The 20,341-nt window shown below is 44.0% G+C and overlaps 1 protein-coding gene across 1 annotated transcript in view; it reads right to left on the bottom strand.

The window, feature by feature from the left end:
• The window catches only part of LOC143933034 (uncharacterized), a 70,383-nt gene extending 50,096 nt beyond the window's left edge, over positions 1-20,287 (bottom strand). Inside the window, exon 1 of the mRNA XM_077455952.1 lies at positions 333-20,287. Coding sequence (XP_077312078.1) covers positions 333-20,148 — 19,816 coding nt within the window. The 5' untranslated portion in view covers positions 20,149-20,287. The remainder of the gene's footprint in view (positions 1-332) is intronic.
• Between the last annotated feature and the right edge of the window lie 54 nt (positions 20,288-20,341).

Genomic DNA, 20,341 nt, shown 5'->3' on the forward strand with positions numbered 1-20,341 from the left:
CCCTGGTCACAAGTGTGAGGACCGTTCTTCCCACTGACCATCACACTAATGTATCATGAGTTGTAGATTTTTTTAGCAGAGGGTTCCCTGAGACCACAGGACTATTTCAAGGGTTCCTCTGTGTTGAAAAGGTTGAGAAAGGCTGGCCTAATGAGTTAGGCAACAAAATCAGAGGAAAGTTATACCCCCCTCCCCCCCATCCTTATAGACCCAGTGCTGTCTAGACTCCCAGGCTACAAGACCAAAGCTAGTAGTGGGATTTCTTGGAAAGTGATAACAATAGTTTTATCTGATTTCACCCCATACATATCACTCGCATTCCCCGTTCTTACCTAAAACAACGCCAACTTCATCTTCTCCATTCTCACAGTTTTGACCAGCAGTGTAAGGAGGACATAATGTTGATGACCTGGACGTTGAAACCTTTAATCCAGTAGAACTTATTCTTCCTGAAATATACTCTGAAGTGCTGGATTGTGATGCTAATGTGACCTGGCCAGTCTGTTTATCACTTGAAAAAGATCTTTCGGTAGATGAACTTGTTGGAATGATTTTCGATGTTGCAGAAGTCGGCAAAGTTGGTATTGAATATGAAGTCTCAGCCGGTATTGTTGGTTTTGATGCCACTGAAGAACGTGGTGTGACAAATTCAGTTGACAAGGATTCTGATAATGTTGTTTGAGGAATATTTGACGTTTGGACATTTGGCCTGGTTGAGGTAGACTTAGCAATACTTGACGTCTCCAAAACTGTTGAGGAGTTCAGTGTTGGTTCAGAATGTAATGAAGTACCTGATGTTGGTGTTGTCTGTAAAGTTCCGGATGGTGTTGAAGTACCCAGAGATATTATTCCTTCTGTTGATGGAGAAACTTCTGATGTTGGAGATGAATGTGATGTTTCAGATGATGATGAGGTTTTTGTTGCTGATGATTCTGATGGTGGATGAGTAGAGGATGGGGCGCTCATAGATATGGTCTGTGATGAGCCCACAGAGGGTGTTGGTTCTGCTGATGGAGAACCTTCTGATGTTGGAGATGAATGTGATGTTTCAGGGGGTGTTGATGTTTGTGTTGTTGGGGAGGTGTGCGAAGGGACAAGAGGTGAAGTTGATGGAGATACTTCTTCAGTAGAAGCAGATAATTTAGATAAAGTTGATGCCCCAGTTGTTTGAGAACTAGTCACTGATTCCATTTTCAATGTACTAGAAGGACTTGTGTCTGTCATTATTGAAGACATTGTTGGTACAATTGATTGTGTGTTTTCTAGTGGAGTGGAGGATGTGGAGCTCACAGACATGCTGTGTGATATAGCGGAAGAGGGTGTAGATTCTGTTGATGGGGAAACTTCTGATGTTGGAGATGAATGTGATGTTTCGGGAGATGTTGATGTTTGTGTTGTTGGGGAGGTGTGCGGTGGGACAAGAGGTGAAGTTGATGAAGACCCTTCTTCAGTAGAGGGAGATGCTTTGGATACAGTTGATCCCTCAGATGTCTGATGAAGAGTAGATGTATCACTTTTCAATGTACTAGAAGGACTTGTGTATGTCATTGTTGAAGACATTGTTGGAACAATTGATTGTGTGTTTTCCAGTGGAGTGGAGGACTCTGATGGTTGCTGAGTAGAAGATGTGGAGCTCACAGCCGTCGTGTGTGATGTGCCCACAGAGGGTGTTGGTTCTGCTGATGGAGACGTTTCTGATGTTGGAGATGAATGTATTGTTTCGGGGGGTGTTGATGTTTGTGTTGTTGGGGAGGTGTGCGATGGAACAAGAGGTGAAGTTGATGGAGATGTTTCTTCAGTAGAGGGAGACGCTTTGGATACAGTTGATCCCTCAGATGTCTGATGAAGAGTAGATGTATCACTTTTCAATGTACTAGAAGGACTTGTGTCGGTCATTGTTGAAGACATTGTTGGTACAACTGATTGTGTGTTTTCTAGTGGAGTGGAGGACTCTGATAGTTGCTGAGTAGAAAATGTGGAGCTCACAGCCGACGTGTGTGATGTGCCCACAGAGGGTGTTGATTCTGCTGATGGAGAAGTTTCTGATGTTGGAGATGAATGTGATGTTTCGGGGGGTGTTGATGTTTGTGTTGTTGGGGAGGTGTGTGATGAAACAAGAGGTGAATTTGATGGAGATACTTCTTCAGTAGAGGCAGATGCTTTGGATACAGTTGATCCCTCAGATGTCTGATAAAGAGTAGATGTATCACTTTTCAATGTACTAGAAGGACTTGTGTCGGTCATTGTTGAAGACATTGTTGGTACAACTGATTGTGAGGTTTCTAATGGTGTGGAGTATTCTGATGGTTGATGAGTAGAGGATGTAGAGCTCATAGATATGGTCTGTGATGAGCCCACAGAGGGTGTTGGTTCTGCTGATGGAGAAACTTCTGATGTTGGAGATGAATGTGATGTTTCGGGGGGTGTCGATGTTCGTGTTGTTGGGGAGGTGTGCGATGGGACAAGAGGTGAAGTTGATGGAGATGTTTCTTCAGTAGAGGGAGATGCTTTGGATACAGTTGATCCCTCAGATGTCTGATGAACAGTAGATGTATCACTTTTCAATGTACTAGAAGGACTTGTGTCGGTCATTGTTGGAGACATTGTAGGTACAATTGATTGTGAGCTTTTCAGTGCAGTCGAGGATTCTGATGGTTGATGGGTAGAGGATGGGGCGCTCATAGATATGGTCTGTGATGAGCCCAAAGAGGGTGTTGGTTCTGCTGATGGAGAAACTTCTGATGTTGGAGATGAATGTGATGTTTCGGGGGGTGTTGATGTTTGTGTTGTTGGGGAGGTGTGCGATGGAACAAGAGGTGAAGTTGATGAAGACCCTTCTTCAGTAGAGGCAGATGCTTTCGATACAGTTGATCCCTCAGATGTCTGATAAAGAGTAGATGTATCACTTTTCAATGTACTAGAAGGACTTGTGTCGGTCATTGTTGGAGACATTGTTGGTACAACTGATTGTGAGCTTTTCAGTGCAGTCGAGGATTCTGATGGTTGATGAGTAGAGGATGTAGAGCTCATAGATATGGTCTGTGATGTGCCCACAGAGGGTGTTGGTTCTGCTGATGGAGAAACTTCTGATGTTGGAGATGAATGTGATGTTTCGGGGGGTGTTGATGTTTGTGTTGTTGGGGAGGTGTGCGATGAGACAAGAGGTGAAGTTGATGGAGATACTTCTTCAGTAGAGGCAGATGCTTTGGATACAGTTGATCCCTCAGATGTCTGATAAAGAGTAGATGTATCACTTTTCAATGTACTAGAAGGACTTGTGTCGGTCATTGTTGAAGACATTGTTGGTACAACTGATTGTGAGGTTTCTAATGGTGTGGAGGATTCTGATGGTTGATGAGTAGAGGATGTAGAGCTCATAGATATGGTCTGTGATGAGCCCACAGAGGGTGTTGGTTCTGCTGATGGAGAAACTTCTGATGTTGGAGATGAATGTGATGTTTCGGGGGGTGTTGATGTTTGTGTTGTTGGGGAGGTGTGCGATGAGACAAGAGGTGAAGTTGATGGAGATACTTCTTCAGTAGAGGCAGATGCTTTGGATACAGTTGATCCCTCAGATGTCTGATGAAGAGTAGATGTATCACTTTTCAATGTACTAGAAGGACTTGTGTCGGTCATTGTTGGAGACATTGTTGGTACAATTGATTGTGAGCTTTTCAGTGCAGTCGAGGATTCTGATGGTTGATGAGTAGAGGATGGGGCGCTCATAGATATGGTCTGTGATGAGCCCAAAGAGGGTGTTGATTCTGCTGATGGAGAAACTTCTGATGTTGGAGATGAATGTGATGTTTCGGGGGTAGTTGATGTTTGTGTTGTTGGGGAGGTGTGCGATGAAACAAGAGGTGAAGTTGATGGAGATACTTCTTCAGTAGAGGCAGATGCTTTGGATACAGTTGATCCCTCAGATGTCTGATAAAGAGTAGATGTATCACTTTTCAATGTACTAGAAGGACTTGTGTCGGTCATTGTTGGAGACATTGTTGGTACAATTGATTGTGAGCTTTTCAGTGCAGTCGAGGATTCTGATGGTTGATGAGTAGAGGATGGGGCGCTCATAGATATGGTCTGTGATGAGCCCAAAGAGGGTGTTGGTTCTGCTGATGGAGAAACTTCTGATGTTGGAGATGAATGTGATGTTTCGGGGGGTGTTGATGTTTGTGTTGTTGGGGAGGTGTGCGATGGAACAAGAGGTGAAGTTGATGGAGATGTTTCTTCAGTAGTGGCAGATGCTTTCGATACAGTTGATCCCTCAGATGTCTGATAAAGAGTAGATGTATCACTTTTCAATGTACTAGAAGGACTTGTGTCGGTCATTGTTGAAGACATTGTTGGTACAACTGATTGTGAGGTTTCTAATGGTGTGGAGGATTCTGTTGGTTGATGAGTAGAGGATGAGGCGCTCATAGATATGGTCTGTGATGAGCCCACAGAGGGTGTTGGTTCTGCTGATGGAGAAACTTCTGATGTTGGAGATGAATGTGATATTTCGGGGGGTGTCGATGTTTGTGTTGTTGGGGAGGTGTGCGATGGAACAAGAGGTGAAGTTGATGGAGATGTTTCTTCAGTAGAGGGAGACGCTTTGGATACAGTTGATCCCTCAGATGTCTGATAAACAGTAGATGTATCACTTTTCAATGTACTAGAAGGACTTGTGTCAGTCATTGTTGGAGACATTGTTGGTACAACTGATTGTGAGCTTTTCAGTGCAGTCGAGGACTCTGATGGTTGATGAGTGGAGGATGTGGAGCTCACAGACATTTTGTCTGATATAGCGGAAGAGAATGTGGATTCTGCAGATGTAGAAACTTCTGATGTTGGAGATGAATGTGATGTTTCGGGGGGTGTTGATGTTTGTGTTGTTGGGGAGGTGTGCGATGGAACAAGAGGTGAAGTTGATGAAGATGTTTCTTCAGTAGTGGCAGATGCTTTCGATACAGTTGATCCCTCAGATGTCTGATAAAGAGTAGATGTATCACTTTTCAATGTACTAGAAGGACTTGTGTCGGTCATTGTTGAAGACATTGTTGGTACAACTGATTGTGAGGTTTCTAATGGTGTGGAGTATTCTGATGGTTGATGAGTAGAGGATGTAGAGCTCATAGATATGGTCTGTGATGAGCCCACAGAGGGTGTTGGTTCTGCTGATGGAGAAACTTCTGATGTTGGAGATGAATGTGATGTTTCGGGGGGTGTCGATGTTCGTGTTGTTGGGGAGGTGTGCGATGGAACAAGAGGTGAAGTTGATGGAGATGTTTCTTCAGTAGAGGGAGATGCTTTGGATACAGTTGATCCCTCAGATGTCTGATGAACAGTAGATGTATCACTTTTCAATGTACTAGAAGGACTTGTGTCGGTCATTGTTGGAGACATTGTAGGTACAATTGATTGTGAGCTTTTCAGTGCAGTCGAGGATTCTGATGGTTGATGGGTAGAGGATGGGGCGCTCATAGATATGGTCTGTGATGAGCCCAAAGAGGGTGTTGGTTCTGCTGATGGAGAAACTTCTGATGTTGGAGATGAATGTGATGTTTCGGGGGGTGTTGATGTTTGTGTTGTTGGGGAGGTGTGCGATGGAACAAGAGGTGAAGTTGATGAAGACCCTTCTTCAGTAGAGGCAGATGCTTTCGATACAGTTGATCCCTCAGATGTCTGATAAACAGTAGATGTATCACTTTTCAATGTACTAGAAGGACTTGTGTCGGTCATTGTTGGAGACATTGTTGGTACAACTGATTGTGAGCTTTTCAGTGCAGTCGAGGATTCTGATGGTTGATGAGTAGAGGATGTAGAGCTCATAGATATGGTCTGTGATGAGCCCAAAGAGGGTGTTGATTCTGCTGATGGAGAAACTTCTGATGTTGGAGATGAATGTGATGTTTCGGGGGGTGTCGATGTTTGTGTTGTTGGGGAGGTGTGCGATGAAACAAGAGGTGAAGTTGATGGAGATACTTCTTCAGTAGAGGCAGATGCTTTGGATACAGTTGATCCCTCAGATGTCTGATAAAGAGTAGATGTATCACTTTTCAATGCACTAGAAGGACTTGTGTCGGTCATTGTTGGAGACATTGTAGGTACAATTGATTGTGAGCTTTTCAGTGCAGTCGAGGATTCTGATGGTTGATGAGTAGAGGAGGATGGGGCGCTCATAGATATGGTCTGTGATGAGCCCAAAGAGGGTGTTGGTTCTGCTGATGGAGAAACTTCTGATGTTGGAGATGAATGTGATGTTTCGGGGAGTGTTGATGTTTGTGTTGTTGGGGAGGTGTGCGATGGAACAAGAGGTGAAGTTGATGAAGACCCTTCTTCAGTAGAGGCAGATGCTTTCGATACAGTTGATCCCTCAGATGTCTGATAAACAGTAGATGTATCACTTTTCAATGTACTAGAAGGACTTGTGTCGGTCATTGTTGGAGACATTGTTGGTACAACTGATTGTGAGCTTTTCAGTGCAGTCGAGGATTCTGATGGTTGATGAGTAGAGGATGTAGAGCTCATAGATATGGTCTGTGATGAGCCCAAAGAGGGTGTTGATTCTGCTGATGGAGAAACTTCTGATGTTGGAGATGAATGTGATGTTTCGGGGGGTGTCGATGTTTGTGTTGTTGGGGAGGTGTGCGATGAAACAAGAGGTGAAGTTGATGGAGATACTTCTTCAGTAGAGGCAGATGCTTTGGATACAGTTGATCCCTCAGATGTCTGATAAAGAGTAGATGTATCACTTTTCAATGCACTAGAAGGACTTGTGTCGGTCATTGTTGGAGACATTGTAGGTACAATTGATTGTGAGCTTTTCAGTGCAGTCGAGGATTCTGATGGTTGATGAGTAGAGGAGGATGGGGCGCTCATAGATATGGTCTGTGATGAGCCCAAAGAGGGTGTTGGTTCTGCTGATGGAGAAACTTCTGATGTTGGAGATGAATGTGATGTTTCGGGGGGTGTTGATGTTTGTGTTGTTGGGGAGGTGTGCGATGGGACAAGAGGTGAAGTTGATGAAGATGTTTCTTCAGTAGTGGCAAATGCTTTCGATACAGTTGATCCCTCAGATGTCTGATAAAGAGTAGATGTATCACTTTTCAATGTACTAGAAGGACTTGTGTCGGTCATTGTTGAAGACATTGTTGGAACAACTGATTGTGAGGTTTCTAATGGTGTGGAGGATTCTGATGGTTGATGAGTAGAAGATGTAGAGCTCATAGATATGGTCTGTGATGAGCCCACAGAGGGTGTTGGTTCTGCTGATGGAGAAACTTCTGATGTTGGAGATGAATGTGATGTTTCGGGGGGTGTCGATGTTTGTGTTGTTGGGGAGGTGTGCGATGGAACAAGAGGTGAAGTTGATGGAGATACTTCTTCAGTAGAGGGAGACGCTTTGGATACAGTTGATCCCTCAGATGTCTGATAAAGAGTAGATGTATCACTTTTCAATGTACTAGAAGGACTTGTGTCGGTCATTGTTGGAGACATTGTTGGTACAATTGATTGTGAGCTTTTCAGTTCAGTCGAGGACTCTGATGGTTGATGAGTGGAGGATGTGGAGCTCACAGACATTGTGTCTGATATAGCGGAAGAGAATGTGGATTCTGCAGATGTAGAAACTTCTGATGTTGGAGATGAATGTGATGTTTCGGGGGGTGTTGATGTTTGTGTTGTTGGGGAGGTGTGCGATGAAACAAGAGGTGAAGTTGATGGAGATACTTCTTCAGTAGAGGCAGATGCTTTGGATACAGTTGATCCCTCAGATGTCTGATAAAGAGTAGATGTATCACTTTTCAATGTACTAGAAGGACTTGTGTCGGTCATTGTTGAAGACATTGTTGGTACAACTGATTGTGAGGTTTCTAATGGTGTGGAGTATTCTGATGGTTGATGAGTAGAGGATGTAGAGCTCATAGATATGGTCTGTGATGAGCCCACAGAGGGTGTTGGTTCTGCTGATGGAGAAACTTCTGATGTTGGAGATGAATGTGATGTTTCGGGGGGTGTTGATGTTTGTGTTGTTGGGGAGGTGTGCGATGGAACAAGAGGTGAAGTTGATGAAGACCCTTCTTCAGTAGAGGCAGATGCTTTCGATACAGTTGATCCCTCAGATGTCTGATGAAGAGTAGATGTATCACTTTTCAATGTACTAGAAGGACTTGTGTCGGTCATTGTTGGAGACATTGTTGGTACAAGTGATTGTGAGCTTTTCAGTGCAGTCGAGGACTCTGATGGTTGATGAGTAGAGGATGGGGCGCTCATAGATATGGTCTGTGATGTGCCCACAGAGGGTGTTGATTCTGCTGATGGAGAAACTTCTGATGTTGGAGATGAATGTGATGTTTCGGGGGGTGTTGATGTTTGTGTTGTTGGGGAGGTGTGCGATGGAACAAGAGGTGAAGTTGATGAAGATGTTTCTTCAGTAGAGGGAGATGCTTTGGATACAGTTGATCCCTCAGATGTCTGATAAAGAGTAGATGTATCACTTTTCAATGTACTAGAAGGACTTGTGTCGGTCATTGTAGGTACAATTGATTGTGAGCTTTTCAGTGCAGTCGAGGATTCTGATGGTTGATGAGTAGAGGATGTAGAGCTCATAGATATGGTCTGTGATGTGCCCACAGAGGATGTTGGTTCTGCTGATGGAGAAACTTCTGATGTTGGAGATGAATGTGATGTTTCGGGTGGTGTTGATGTTTGTGTTGTTGGGGCGGTGTGCGATGAAACAAGAGGTGAAGTTGATGGAGATACTTCTTCAGTAAAGGCAGATGCTTTGGGTAGAGTTGATCCCTCAGATGTCTGATAAAGAGTAGATGTATCACTTTTCAATGTACTAGAAGGACTTGTGTCGGTCATTGTTAAAGACATTGTTGGTACAACTGATTGTGTGTTTTCTAGTGGAGTGGAGGACTCTGATAGTTGCTGAGTAGAAGATGTGGAGCTCACAGCCGACGTGTGTGATGTGCCCACAGAGGATGTTGATTCTGCTGATGGAGAAACTTCTGATGTTGGAGATGAATGTGATGTTTCGGGGGGTGTTGATGTTTGTGTTGTTGGGGAGGTGTGCGATGAGACAAGAGGTGAAGTTGATGAAGACCCTTCTTCAGTAGAGGCAGATGCTTTGGATACAGTTGATCCCTCAGATGTCTGATAAAGAGTAGATGTATCACTTTTCAATGTACTAGAAGGACTTGTGTCGGTCATTGTTGGAGACATTGTAGGTACAACTGATTGTGAGCTTTTCAGTGCAGTCGAGGATTCTGATGGTTGATGAGTGGAGGATGTGGATCTCACAGACATGGTGTCTGATATAGCGGAAGAGAATGTGGATTCTGCACTTGTAGAAACTTGTGATGTTGGAGATGAATGTGATGTTTCGGGGGGTGTTGATGTTTGTGTTGTTGGGGAGGTGTGCGATGAAACAAGAGGTGAAGTTGATGGAGATACTTCTTCAGTAGAGGCAGATGCTTTGGGTAGAGTTGATCCCTCAGATGTCTGATAAAGAGTAGATGTATCACTTTTCAATGTACTAGAAGGACTTGTGTCAGTCATTGTTGGAGACATTGTTGGTACAATTGATTGTGAGCTTTTCAGTGCAGTGGAGGATTCTGATGGTTGATGAGTAGAGGATGGGGCACTCATAGATATGGTCTGTGATGAGCCCACAGAGGGTGTTGGTTCTGCTGATGGAGAAACTTCTGATGTTGGAGATGAATGTGATGTTTCGGGGGGTGTCGATGTTTGTGTTGTTGGGGAGGTGTGCGATGGAACAAGAGGTGAAGTTGATGGAGATGTTTCTTCAGTAGAGGGAGACGCTTTGGATACAGTTGATCCCTCAGATGTCTGATAAAGAGTAGATGTATCACTTTTCAATGTACTAGAAGGACTTGTGTCGGTCATTGTTGGAGACATTGTTGGTACAACTGATTGTGAGCTTTTCAGTGCAGTCGAGGACTCTGATGGTTGATGAGTGGAGGATGTGGAGCTCACAGACATTGTGTCTGATATAGCGGAAGAGAATGTGGATTCTGCAGATGTAGAAACTTCTGATGTTGGAGATGAATGTGATGTTTCGGGGGGTGTTGATGTTTGTGTTGTTGGGGAGGTGTGCGATGAAACAAGAGGTGAAGTTGATGGAGATACTTCTTCAGTAGAGGCAGATGCTTTGGATACAGTTGATCCCTCAGATGTCTGATAAAGAGTAGATGTATCACTTTTCAATGTACTAGAAGGACTTGTGTCGGTCATTGTTGAAGACATTGTTGGTACAACTGATTGTGAGGTTTCTAATGGTGTGGAGTATTCTGATGGTTGATGAGTAGAGGATGTAGAGCTCATAGATATGGTCTGTGATGAGCCCACAGAGGGTGTTGGTTCTGCTGATGGAGAAACTTCTGATGTTGGAGATGAATGTGATGTTTCGGGGGGTGTTGATGTTTGTGTTGTTGGGGAGGTGTGCGATGGAACAAGAGGTGAAGTTGATGGAGATGTTTCTTCAGTAGAGGGAGATGCTTTGGATACAGTTGATCCCTCAGATGTCTGATGAACAGTAGATGTATCACTTTTCAATGTACTAGAAGGACTTGTGTCGGTCATTGTTGGAGACATTGTAGGTACAATTGATTGTGAGCTTTTCAGTGCAGTAGAGGATTCTGATGGTTGATGGGTAGAGGATGGGGCGCTCATAGATATGGTCTGTGATGAGCCCAAAGAGGGTGTTGGTTCTGCTGATGGAGAAACTTCTGATGTTGGAGATGAATGTGATGTTTCGGGGGGTGTTGATGTTTGTGTTGTTGGGGAGGTGCGCGATGAGACAAGAGGTGAAGTTGATGGAGATACTTCTTCAGTAGAGGCAGATGCTTTGGATACAGTTGATCCCTCAGATGTCTGATAAAGAGTAGATGTATCACTTTTCAATGTACTAGAAGGACTTGTGTCGGTCATTGTTGAAGACATTGTTGGTACAACTGATTGTGTGTTTTCTAGTGGAGTGGAGGACTCTGATGGTTGATGAGTAGAAGATGTGGAGCTCACAGCCAACGTGTGTGATGTGCCCACAGAGGGTGTTGATTCTGCTGATGGAGAAACTTCTGATGTTGGAGATGAATGTGATGTTTCGGGGGGTGTTGATGTTTGTGTTGTTGGGGAGGTGTGCGATGGGAAAAGAGGTGAAGTTGATGAAGATGTTTCTTCAGTAGAGGGAGATGCTTTGGATACAGTTGATCCCTCAGATGTCTGATAAAGAGTAGATGTATCACTTTTCAATGTACTAGAAGGACTTGTGTCGGTCATTGTAGGTACAATTGATTGTGAGCTTTTCAGTGCAGTCGAGGATTCTGATGGTTGATGGGTAGAGGATGTAGAGCTCATAGATATGGTCTGTGATGTGCCCACAGAGGGTGTTGGTTCTGCTGATGGAGAAACTTCTGATGTTGGAGATGAATGTGATGTTTCGGGGGGTGTTGATGTTTGTGTTGTTGGGGAGGTGTGCGATGGGAAAAGAGGTGAAGTTGATGAAGACCCTTCTTCAGTAGAGGGAGATGCTTTAGATACAGTTGATCCCTCAGATGTCTGATAAAGAGTAGATGTATCACTTTTCAATGTACTAGAAGGACTTGTGTCGGTCATTGTTGGAGACATTGTTGGTACAACTGATTGTGAGCTTTTCAGTGCAGTCGAGGATTCTGATGGTTGATGAGTGGAGGATGTGGATCTCACAGACATGGTGTCTGATATAGCGGAAGAGAATGTGGATTCTGCACTTGTAGAAACTTGTGATGTTGGAGATGAATGTGATGTTTCGGGGGGTGTTGATGTTTGTGTTGTTGGGGAGGTGTGCGATGAAACAAGAGGTGAAGTTGATGGAGATACTTCTTCAGTAGAGGCAGATGCTTTGGGTAGAGTTGATCCCTCAGATGTCTGATAAAGAGTAGATGTATCACTTTTCAATGTACTAGAAGGACTTGTGTCAGTCATTGTTGGAGACATTGTTGGTACAATTGATTGTGAGCTTTTCAGTGCAGTGGAGGATTCTGATGGTTGATGAGTAGAGGATGGGGCACTCATAGATATGGTCTGTGATGAGCCCACAGAGGGTGTTGGTTCTGCTGATGGAGAAACTTCTGATGTTGGAGATGAATGTGATGTTTCGGGGGGTGTTGATGTTTGTGTTGTTGGGGAGGTGTGCGATGAGACAAGAGGTGAAGTTGATGGAGATACTTCTTCAGTAGAGGCAGATGCTTTGGGTAGAGTTGATCCCTCAGATGTCTGATAAACAGTAGATGTATCACTTTTCAATGTACTCAACTGACTTGTGTCGGTCATTGTTGGAGACATTGTTGGTACAATTGATTGTGAGCTTTTCAGTGCGGTCGAGGATTCTGATGGTTGATGAGTAGAGGATGGGGAGCTCATAGATATGGTCTGTGATGTGCCCACAGAGGGTGTTGGTTCTGCTGATGGAGGAACTTCTGATGTTGGAGATGAATGTGATGTTTCGGGGGGTGTTGATGTTTGTGTTGTTGGGGAGGTGTGCGATGGAACAAGAGGTGAAGTTGATGGAGATACTTCTTCAGTAGAGGCAGATGATTTGGATACAGTTGATCCCTCAGATGTCTGATAAACAGTAGATGTATCACTTTTCAATGTACTAGAAGGACTTGTGTCGGTCATTGTTGGAGACATTGTTGGTACAATTGATTGTGAGCTTTTCAGTGCAGTGGAGGATTCTGATGGTTGATGAGTAGAGGATGTAGAGCTCATAGATATGGTCTGTGATGAGCCCACAGAGGGTGTTGATTCTGCTGATGGAGAAGTTTCTGATGTTGGAGATGAATGTGATGTTTCGGGGGGTGTTGATGTTTGTGTTGTTGGGGAGGTGTGCGATGGAACAAGAGGTGAAGTTGATGGAGATACTTCTTCAGTAGAGGCAGATGATTTGGGTACAGTTGATCCCTCAGATGTCTGATAAACAGTAGATGTATCACTTTTCAATGTACTCGAAGGACTTGTGTCGGTCATTGTTGAAGACATTGTTGGAACAATTGATTGTGTGTTTTCTAGTGCAGTGGAGGATTCTGATGGTTGATGAGTAGAGGATGTGGAGCTCATGGATATGGTCTGTGATGTGCCCACAGAGGATGTTGATTCTGCTGTAGGGGAAACTTCTGATGTTGGAGATGAATGTGATGTTTCGGGAGATGTCTTAAAAACTGTAGATTTATCACTTTTCAATGTACTCGAAGGACTTGTGTCGGTCATTGTTGGTACAATTGATTGTGAGGTTTTCAGTGCAGTGGAGGATTCTGATGGTTGATGAGTAGAAGATGTGGAGCTCACAGTTATTGTGTCTGATATAGCAGAAGAGGGTGTTGATTCTGCTGATGGAGAAACCTCTGATGTTGGAGATGAATGTGATGTTTCGGGGGGTGTTGATGTTTGTGTTGTTGGGGAGGTGTGCGATGGAACAAGAGGTGAAGTTGATGGAGATACTTCTTTAGTAGAGGCAGATGCTTTGGGTACAGTTGATCCCTCAGATGTCTGATAAAGAGTAGATGTATCACTTTTCAATGTACTAGAAGGACTTGTGTCGGTCATTGTTGGAGACATTGTTGGTACAACTGATTGTGTGTTTTCTAGTGGAGTGGAGGACTCTGATAGTTGCTGAGTAGAAGATGTGGAGCTCACAGCCGACGTGTGTGATGTGCCCACAGAGGGTGTTGATTCTGCTGATGGAGAAGTTTCTGATGTTGGAGATGAATGTGATGTTTCGGGGGTAGTTGATGTTTGTGTTGTTGGGGAGGTGTGCGATGGGACAAGAGGTGAAGTTGATGAAGACCCTTCTTCAGTAGAGGCAGATGCTTTGGATACAGTTGATCCCTCAGATGTCTGATAAAGAGTAGATGTATCACTTTTCAATGTACTAGAAGGACTTGTGTCGGTCATTGTAGGTACAATTGATTGTGAGCTTTTCAGTGCAGTCGAGGATTCTGATGGTTGATGAGTAGAGGATGTAGAGCTCATAGATATGGTCTGTGATGTGCCCACAGAGGATGTTGGTTCTGCTGATGGAGAAACTTCTGATGTTGGAGATGAATGTGATGTTTCGGGTGGTGTTGATGTTTGTGTTGTTGGGGCGGTGTGCGATGAAACAAGAGGTGAAGTTGATGGAGATACTTCTTCAGTAAAGGCAGATGCTTTGGGTAGAGTTGATCCCTCAGATGTCTGATAAAGAGTAGATGTATCACTTTTCAATGTACTAGAAGGACTTGTGTCGGTCATTGTTAAAGACATTGTTGGTACAACTGATTGTGTGTTTTCTAGTGGAGTGGAGGACTCTGATAGTTGCTGAGTAGAAGATGTGGAGCTCACAGCCGACGTGTGTGATGTGCCCACAGAGGATGTTGATTCTGCTGATGGAGAAACTTCTGATGTTGGAGATGAATGTGATGTTTCGGGGGGTGTTGATGTTTGTGTTGTTGGGGAGGTGTGCGATGAGACAAGAGGTGAAGTTGATGAAGACCCTTCTTCAGTAGAGGCAGATGCTTTGGATACAGTTGATCCCTCAGATGTCTGATAAAGAGTAGATGTATCACTTTTCAATGTACTAGAAGGACTTGTGTCGGTCATTGTTGGAGACATTGTAGGTACAACTGATTGTGAGCTTTTCAGTGCAGTCGAGGATTCTGATGGTTGATGAGTGGAGGATGTGGATCTCACAGACATGGTGTCTGATATAGCGGAAGAGAATGTGGATTCTGCACTTGTAGAAACTTGTGATGTTGGAGATGAATGTGATGTTTCGGGGGGTGTTGATGTTTGTGTTGTTGGGGAGGTGTGCGATGAAACAAGAGGTGAAGTTGATGGAGATACTTCTTCAGTAGAGGCAGATGCTTTGGGTAGAGTTGATCCCTCAGATGTCTGATAAAGAGTAGATGTATCACTTTTCAATGTACTAGAAGGACTTGTGTCAGTCATTGTTGGAGACATTGTTGGTACAATTGATTGTGAGCTTTTCAGTGCAGTGGAGGATTCTGATGGTTGATGAGTAGAGGATGGGGCACTCATAGATATGGTCTGTGATGAGCCCACAGAGGGTGTTGGTTCTGCTGATGGAGAAACTTCTGATGTTGGAGATGAATGTGATGTTTCGGGGGGTGTCGATGTTTGTGTTGTTGGGGAGGTGTGCGATGGAACAAGAGGTGAAGTTGATGAAGATGTTTCTTCAGTAGTGGCAGATGCTTTCGATACAGTTGATCCCTCAGATGTCTGATAAAGAGTAGATGTATCACTTTTCAATGTACTAGAAGGACTTGTGTCGGTCATTGTTGGAGACATTGTTGGTACAACTGATTGTGAGCTTTTCAGTGCAGTCGAGGACTCTGATGGTTGATGAGTGGAGGATGTGGAGCTCACAGACATTGTGTCTGATATAGCGGAAGAGAATGTGGATTCTGCAGATGTAGAAACTTCTGATGTTGGAGATGAATGTGATGTTTCGGGGGGTGTTGATGTTTGTGTTGTTGGGGAGGTGTGCGATGAAACAAGAGGTGAAGTTGATGGAGATACTTCTTCAGTAGAGGCAGATGCTTTGGATACAGTTGATCCCTCAGATGTCTGATAAAGAGTAGATGTATCACTTTTCAATGTACTAGAAGGACTTGTGTCGGTCATTGTTGAAGACATTGTTGGTACAACTGATTGTGAGGTTTCTAATGGTGTGGAGTATTCTGATGGTTGATGAGTAGAGGATGTAGAGCTCATAGATATGGTCTGTGATGAGCCCACAGAGGGTGTTGGTTCTGCTGATGGAGAAACTTCTGATGTTGGAGATGAATGTGATGTTTCGGGGGGTGTTGATGTTTGTGTTGTTGGGGAGGTGTGCGATGGAACAAGAGGTGAAGTTGATGGAGATGTTTCTTCAGTAGAGGGAGATGCTTTGGATACAGTTGATCCCTCAGATGTCTGATGAACAGTAGATGTATCACTTTTCAATGTACTAGAAGGACTTGTGTCGGTCATTGTTGGAGACATTGTAGGTACAATTGATTGTGAGCTTTTCAGTGCAGTAGAGGATTCTGATGGTTGATGGGTAGAGGATGGGGCGCTCATAGATATGGTCTGTGATGAGCCCAAAGAGGGTGTTGGTTCTGCTGATGGAGAAACTTCTGATGTTGGAGATGAATGTGATGTTTCGGGGGGTGTTGATGTTTGTGTTGTTGGGGAGGTGCGCGATGAGACAAGAGGTGAAGTTGATGGAGATACTTCTTCAGTAGAGGCAGATGCTTTGGATACAGTTGATCCCTCAGATGTCTGATAAAGAGTAGATGTATCACTTTTCAATGTACTAGAAGGACTTGTGTCGGTCATTGTTGAAGACATTGTTGGTACAACTGATTGTGTGTTTTCTAGTGGAGTGGAGGACTCTGATGGTTGATGAGTAGAAGATGTGGAGCTCACAGCCAACGTGTGTGATGTGCCCACAGAGGGTGTTGATTCTGCTGATGGAGAAACTTCTGATGTTGGAGATGAATGTGATGTTTCGGGGGGTGTTGATGTTTGTGTTGTTGGGGAGGTGTGCGATGGGAAAAGAGGTGAAGTTGATGAAGATGTTTCTTCAGTAGAGGGAGATGCTTTGGATACAGTTGATCCCTCAGATGTCTGATAAAGAGTAGATGTATCACTTTTCAATGTACTAGAAGGACTTGTGTCGGTCATTGTAGGTACAATTGATTGTGAGCTTTTCAGTGCAGTCGAGGATTCTGATGGTTGATGGGTAGAGGATGTAGAGCTCATAGATATGGTCTGTGATGTGCCCACAGAGGGTGTTGGTTCTGCTGATGGAGAAACTTCTGATGTTGGAGATGAATGTGATGTTTCGGGGGGTGTTGATGTTTGTGTTGTTGGGGAGGTGTGCGATGAGACAAGAGGTGAAGTTGATGAAGACCCTTCTTCAGTAGAGGGAGATGCTTTAGATACAGTTGATCCCTCAGATGTCTGATAAAGAGTAGATGTATCACTTTTCAATGTACTAGAAGGACTTGTGTCGGTCATTGTTGGAGACATTGTTGGTACAACTGATTGTGAGCTTTTCAGTGCAGTCGAGGATTCTGATGGTTGATGAGTGGAGGATGTGGATCTCACAGACATGGTGTCTGATATAGCGGAAGAGAATGTGGATTCTGCACTTGTAGAAACTTGTGATGTTGGAGATGAATGTGATGTTTCGGGGGGTGTTGATGTTTGTGTTGTTGGGGAGGTGTGCGATGAAACAAGAGGTGAAGTTGATGGAGATACTTCTTCAGTAGAGGCAGATGCTTTGGGTAGAGTTGATCCCTCAGATGTCTGATAAAGAGTAGATGTATCACTTTTCAATGTACTAGAAGGACTTGTGTCAGTCATTGTTGGAGACATTGTTGGTACAATTGATTGTGAGCTTTTCAGTGCAGTGGAGGATTCTGATGGTTGATGAGTAGAGGATGGGGCACTCATAGATATGGTCTGTGATGAGCCCACAGAGGGTGTTGGTTCTGCTGATGGAGAAACTTCTGATGTTGGAGATGAATGTGATGTTTCGGGGGGTGTTGATGTTTGTGTTGTTGGGGAGGTGTGCGATGAGACAAGAGGTGAAGTTGATGGAGATACTTCTTCAGTAGAGGCAGATGCTTTGGGTAGAGTTGATCCCTCAGATGTCTGATAAACAGTAGATGTATCACTTTTCAATGTACTCAACTGACTTGTGTCGGTCATTGTTGGATACATTGTTGGTACAATTGATTGTGAGCTTTTCAGTGCGGTCGAGGATTCTGATGGTTGATGAGTAGAGGATGGGGAGCTCATAGATATGGTCTGTGATGTGCCCACAGAGGGTGTTGGTTCTGCTGATGGAGGAACTTCTGATGTTGGAGATGAATGTGATGTTTCGGGGGGTGTTGATGTTTGTGTTGTTGGGGAGGTGTGCGATGGAACAAGAGGTGAAGTTGATGGAGATACTTCTTCAGTAGAGGCAGATGATTTGGATACAGTTGATCCCTCAGATGTCTGATAAACAGTAGATGTATCACTTTTCAATGTACTAGAAGGACTTGTGTCGGTCATTGTTGGAGACATTGTTGGTACAATTGATTGTGAGCTTTTCAGTGCAGTGGAGGATTCTGATGGTTGATGAGTAGAGGATGTAGAGCTCATAGATATGGTCTGTGATGAGCCCACAGAGGGTGTTGATTCTGCTGATGGAGAAGTTTCTGATGTTGGAGATGAATGTGATGTTTCGGGGGGTGTTGATGTTTGTGTTGTTGGGGAGGTGTGCGATGGAACAAGAGGTGAAGTTGATGGAGATACTTCTTCAGTAGAGGCAGATGATTTGGGTACAGTTGATCCCTCAGATGTCTGATAAACAGTAGATGTATCACTTTTCAATGTACTCGAAGGACTTGTGTCGGTCATTGTTGAAGACATTGTTGGAACAATTGATTGTGTGTTTTCTAGTGCAGTGGAGGATTCTGATGGTTGATGAGTAGAGGATGTGGAGCTCATGGATATGGTCTGTGATGTGCCCACAGAGGATGTTGATTCTGCTGTAGGGGAAACTTCTGATGTTGGAGATGAATGTGATGTTTCGGGAGATGTCTTAAAAACTGTAGATTTATCACTTTTCAATGTACTCGAAGGACTTGTGTCGGTCATTGTTGGTACAATTGATTGTGAGGTTTTCAGTGCAGTGGAGGATTCTGATGGTTGATGAGTAGAAGATGTGGAGCTCACAGTTATTGTGTCTGATATAGCAGAAGAGGGTGTTGATTCTGCTGATGGAGAAACCTCTGATGTTGGAGATGAATGTGATGTTTCGGGGGGTGTTGATGTTTGTGTTGTTGGGGAGGTGTGCGATGGAACAAGAGGTGAAGTTGATGGAGATACTTCTTTAGTAGAGGCAGATGCTTTGGGTACAGTTGATCCCTCAGATGTCTGATAAAGAGTAGATGTATCACTTTTCAATGTACTAGAAGGACTTGTGTCGGTCATTGTTGGAGACATTGTTGGTACAACTGATTGTGTGTTTTCTAGTGGAGTGGAGGACTCTGATAGTTGCTGAGTAGAAGATGTGGAGCTCACAGCCGACGTGTGTGATGTGCCCACAGAGGGTGTTGATTCTGCTGATGGAGAAGTTTCTGATGTTGGAGATGAATGTGATGTTTCGGGGGTAGTTGATGTTTGTGTTGTTGGGGAGGTGTGCGATGGGACAAGAGGTGAAGTTGATGAAGACCCTTCTTCAGTAGAGGCAGATGCTTTGGATACAGTTGATCCCTCAGATGTCTGATAAAGAGTAGATGTATCACTTTTCAATGTACTAGAAGGACTTGTGTCGGTCATTGTTGGAGACATTGTTGGTACAACTGATTGTGAGGTTTCTAATGGTGTGGAGGATTCTGATGGTTGATGAGTAGAGGATGTAGAGCTCATAGATATGGTCTGTGATGAGCCCACAGAGGATGTTGGTTCTGCTGATGGAGAAACTTCTGATGTTGGAGATGAATGTGATGTTTCGGGGGGTGTCGATGTTTGTGTTGTTGGGGAGGTGTGCGATGGAACAAGAGGTGAAGTTGATGGAGATACTTCTTCAGTAGAGGCAGATGATTTGGATACAGTTGATCCCTCAGATGTCTGATAAAGAGTAGATGTATCACTTTTCAATGTACTAGAAGGACTTGTGTCAGTCATTGTTGGAGACATTGTTGGTACAATTGATTGTGAGCTTTTCAGTGCAGTCGAGGACTCTGATGGTTGATGAGTGGAGGATGTGGAGCTCACAGACATTGTGTCTGATATAGCGGAAGAGAATGTGGATTCTGCAGATGTAGAAACTTCTGATGTTGGAGATGAATGTGATGTTTCGGGGGGTGTTGATGTTTGTGTTGTTGGGGAGGTGTGCGATGAAACAAGAGGTGAAGTTGATGGAGATACTTCTTCAGTAGAGGCAGATGCTTTGGATACAGTTGATCCCTCAGATGTCTGATAAAGAGTAGATGTATCACTTTTCAATGTACTAGAAGGACTTCTGTTGGTCATTGTTGGAGACATTGTTGGTACAATTGATTGTGAGCTTTTCAGTGCAGTCGAGGATTCTGATGGTGGATGAGTAGAGGATGGGGCGCTCATAGATATGGTCTGTGATGAGCCCAAAGAGGGTGTTGGTTCTGCTGATGGAGAAACTTCTGATGTTGGAGATGAATGTGATGTTTCGGGGGGTGTTGATGTTTGTGTTGTTGGGGAGGTGTGCGATGAGACAAGAGGTGAAGTTGATGGAGATAATTCTTCAGTAGAGGCAGATGCTTTCGATACAGTTGATCCC

Source organism: Lithobates pipiens, unplaced genomic scaffold (genome assembly GCF_037356315.1).
Source record: "Lithobates pipiens isolate NorthernLeopardFrog02 unplaced genomic scaffold, aLitPip1_a1.2 Scaffold_27, whole genome shotgun sequence".
NCBI classification, from domain to species: Eukaryota; Metazoa; Chordata; class Amphibia; order Anura; family Ranidae; genus Lithobates; species Lithobates pipiens.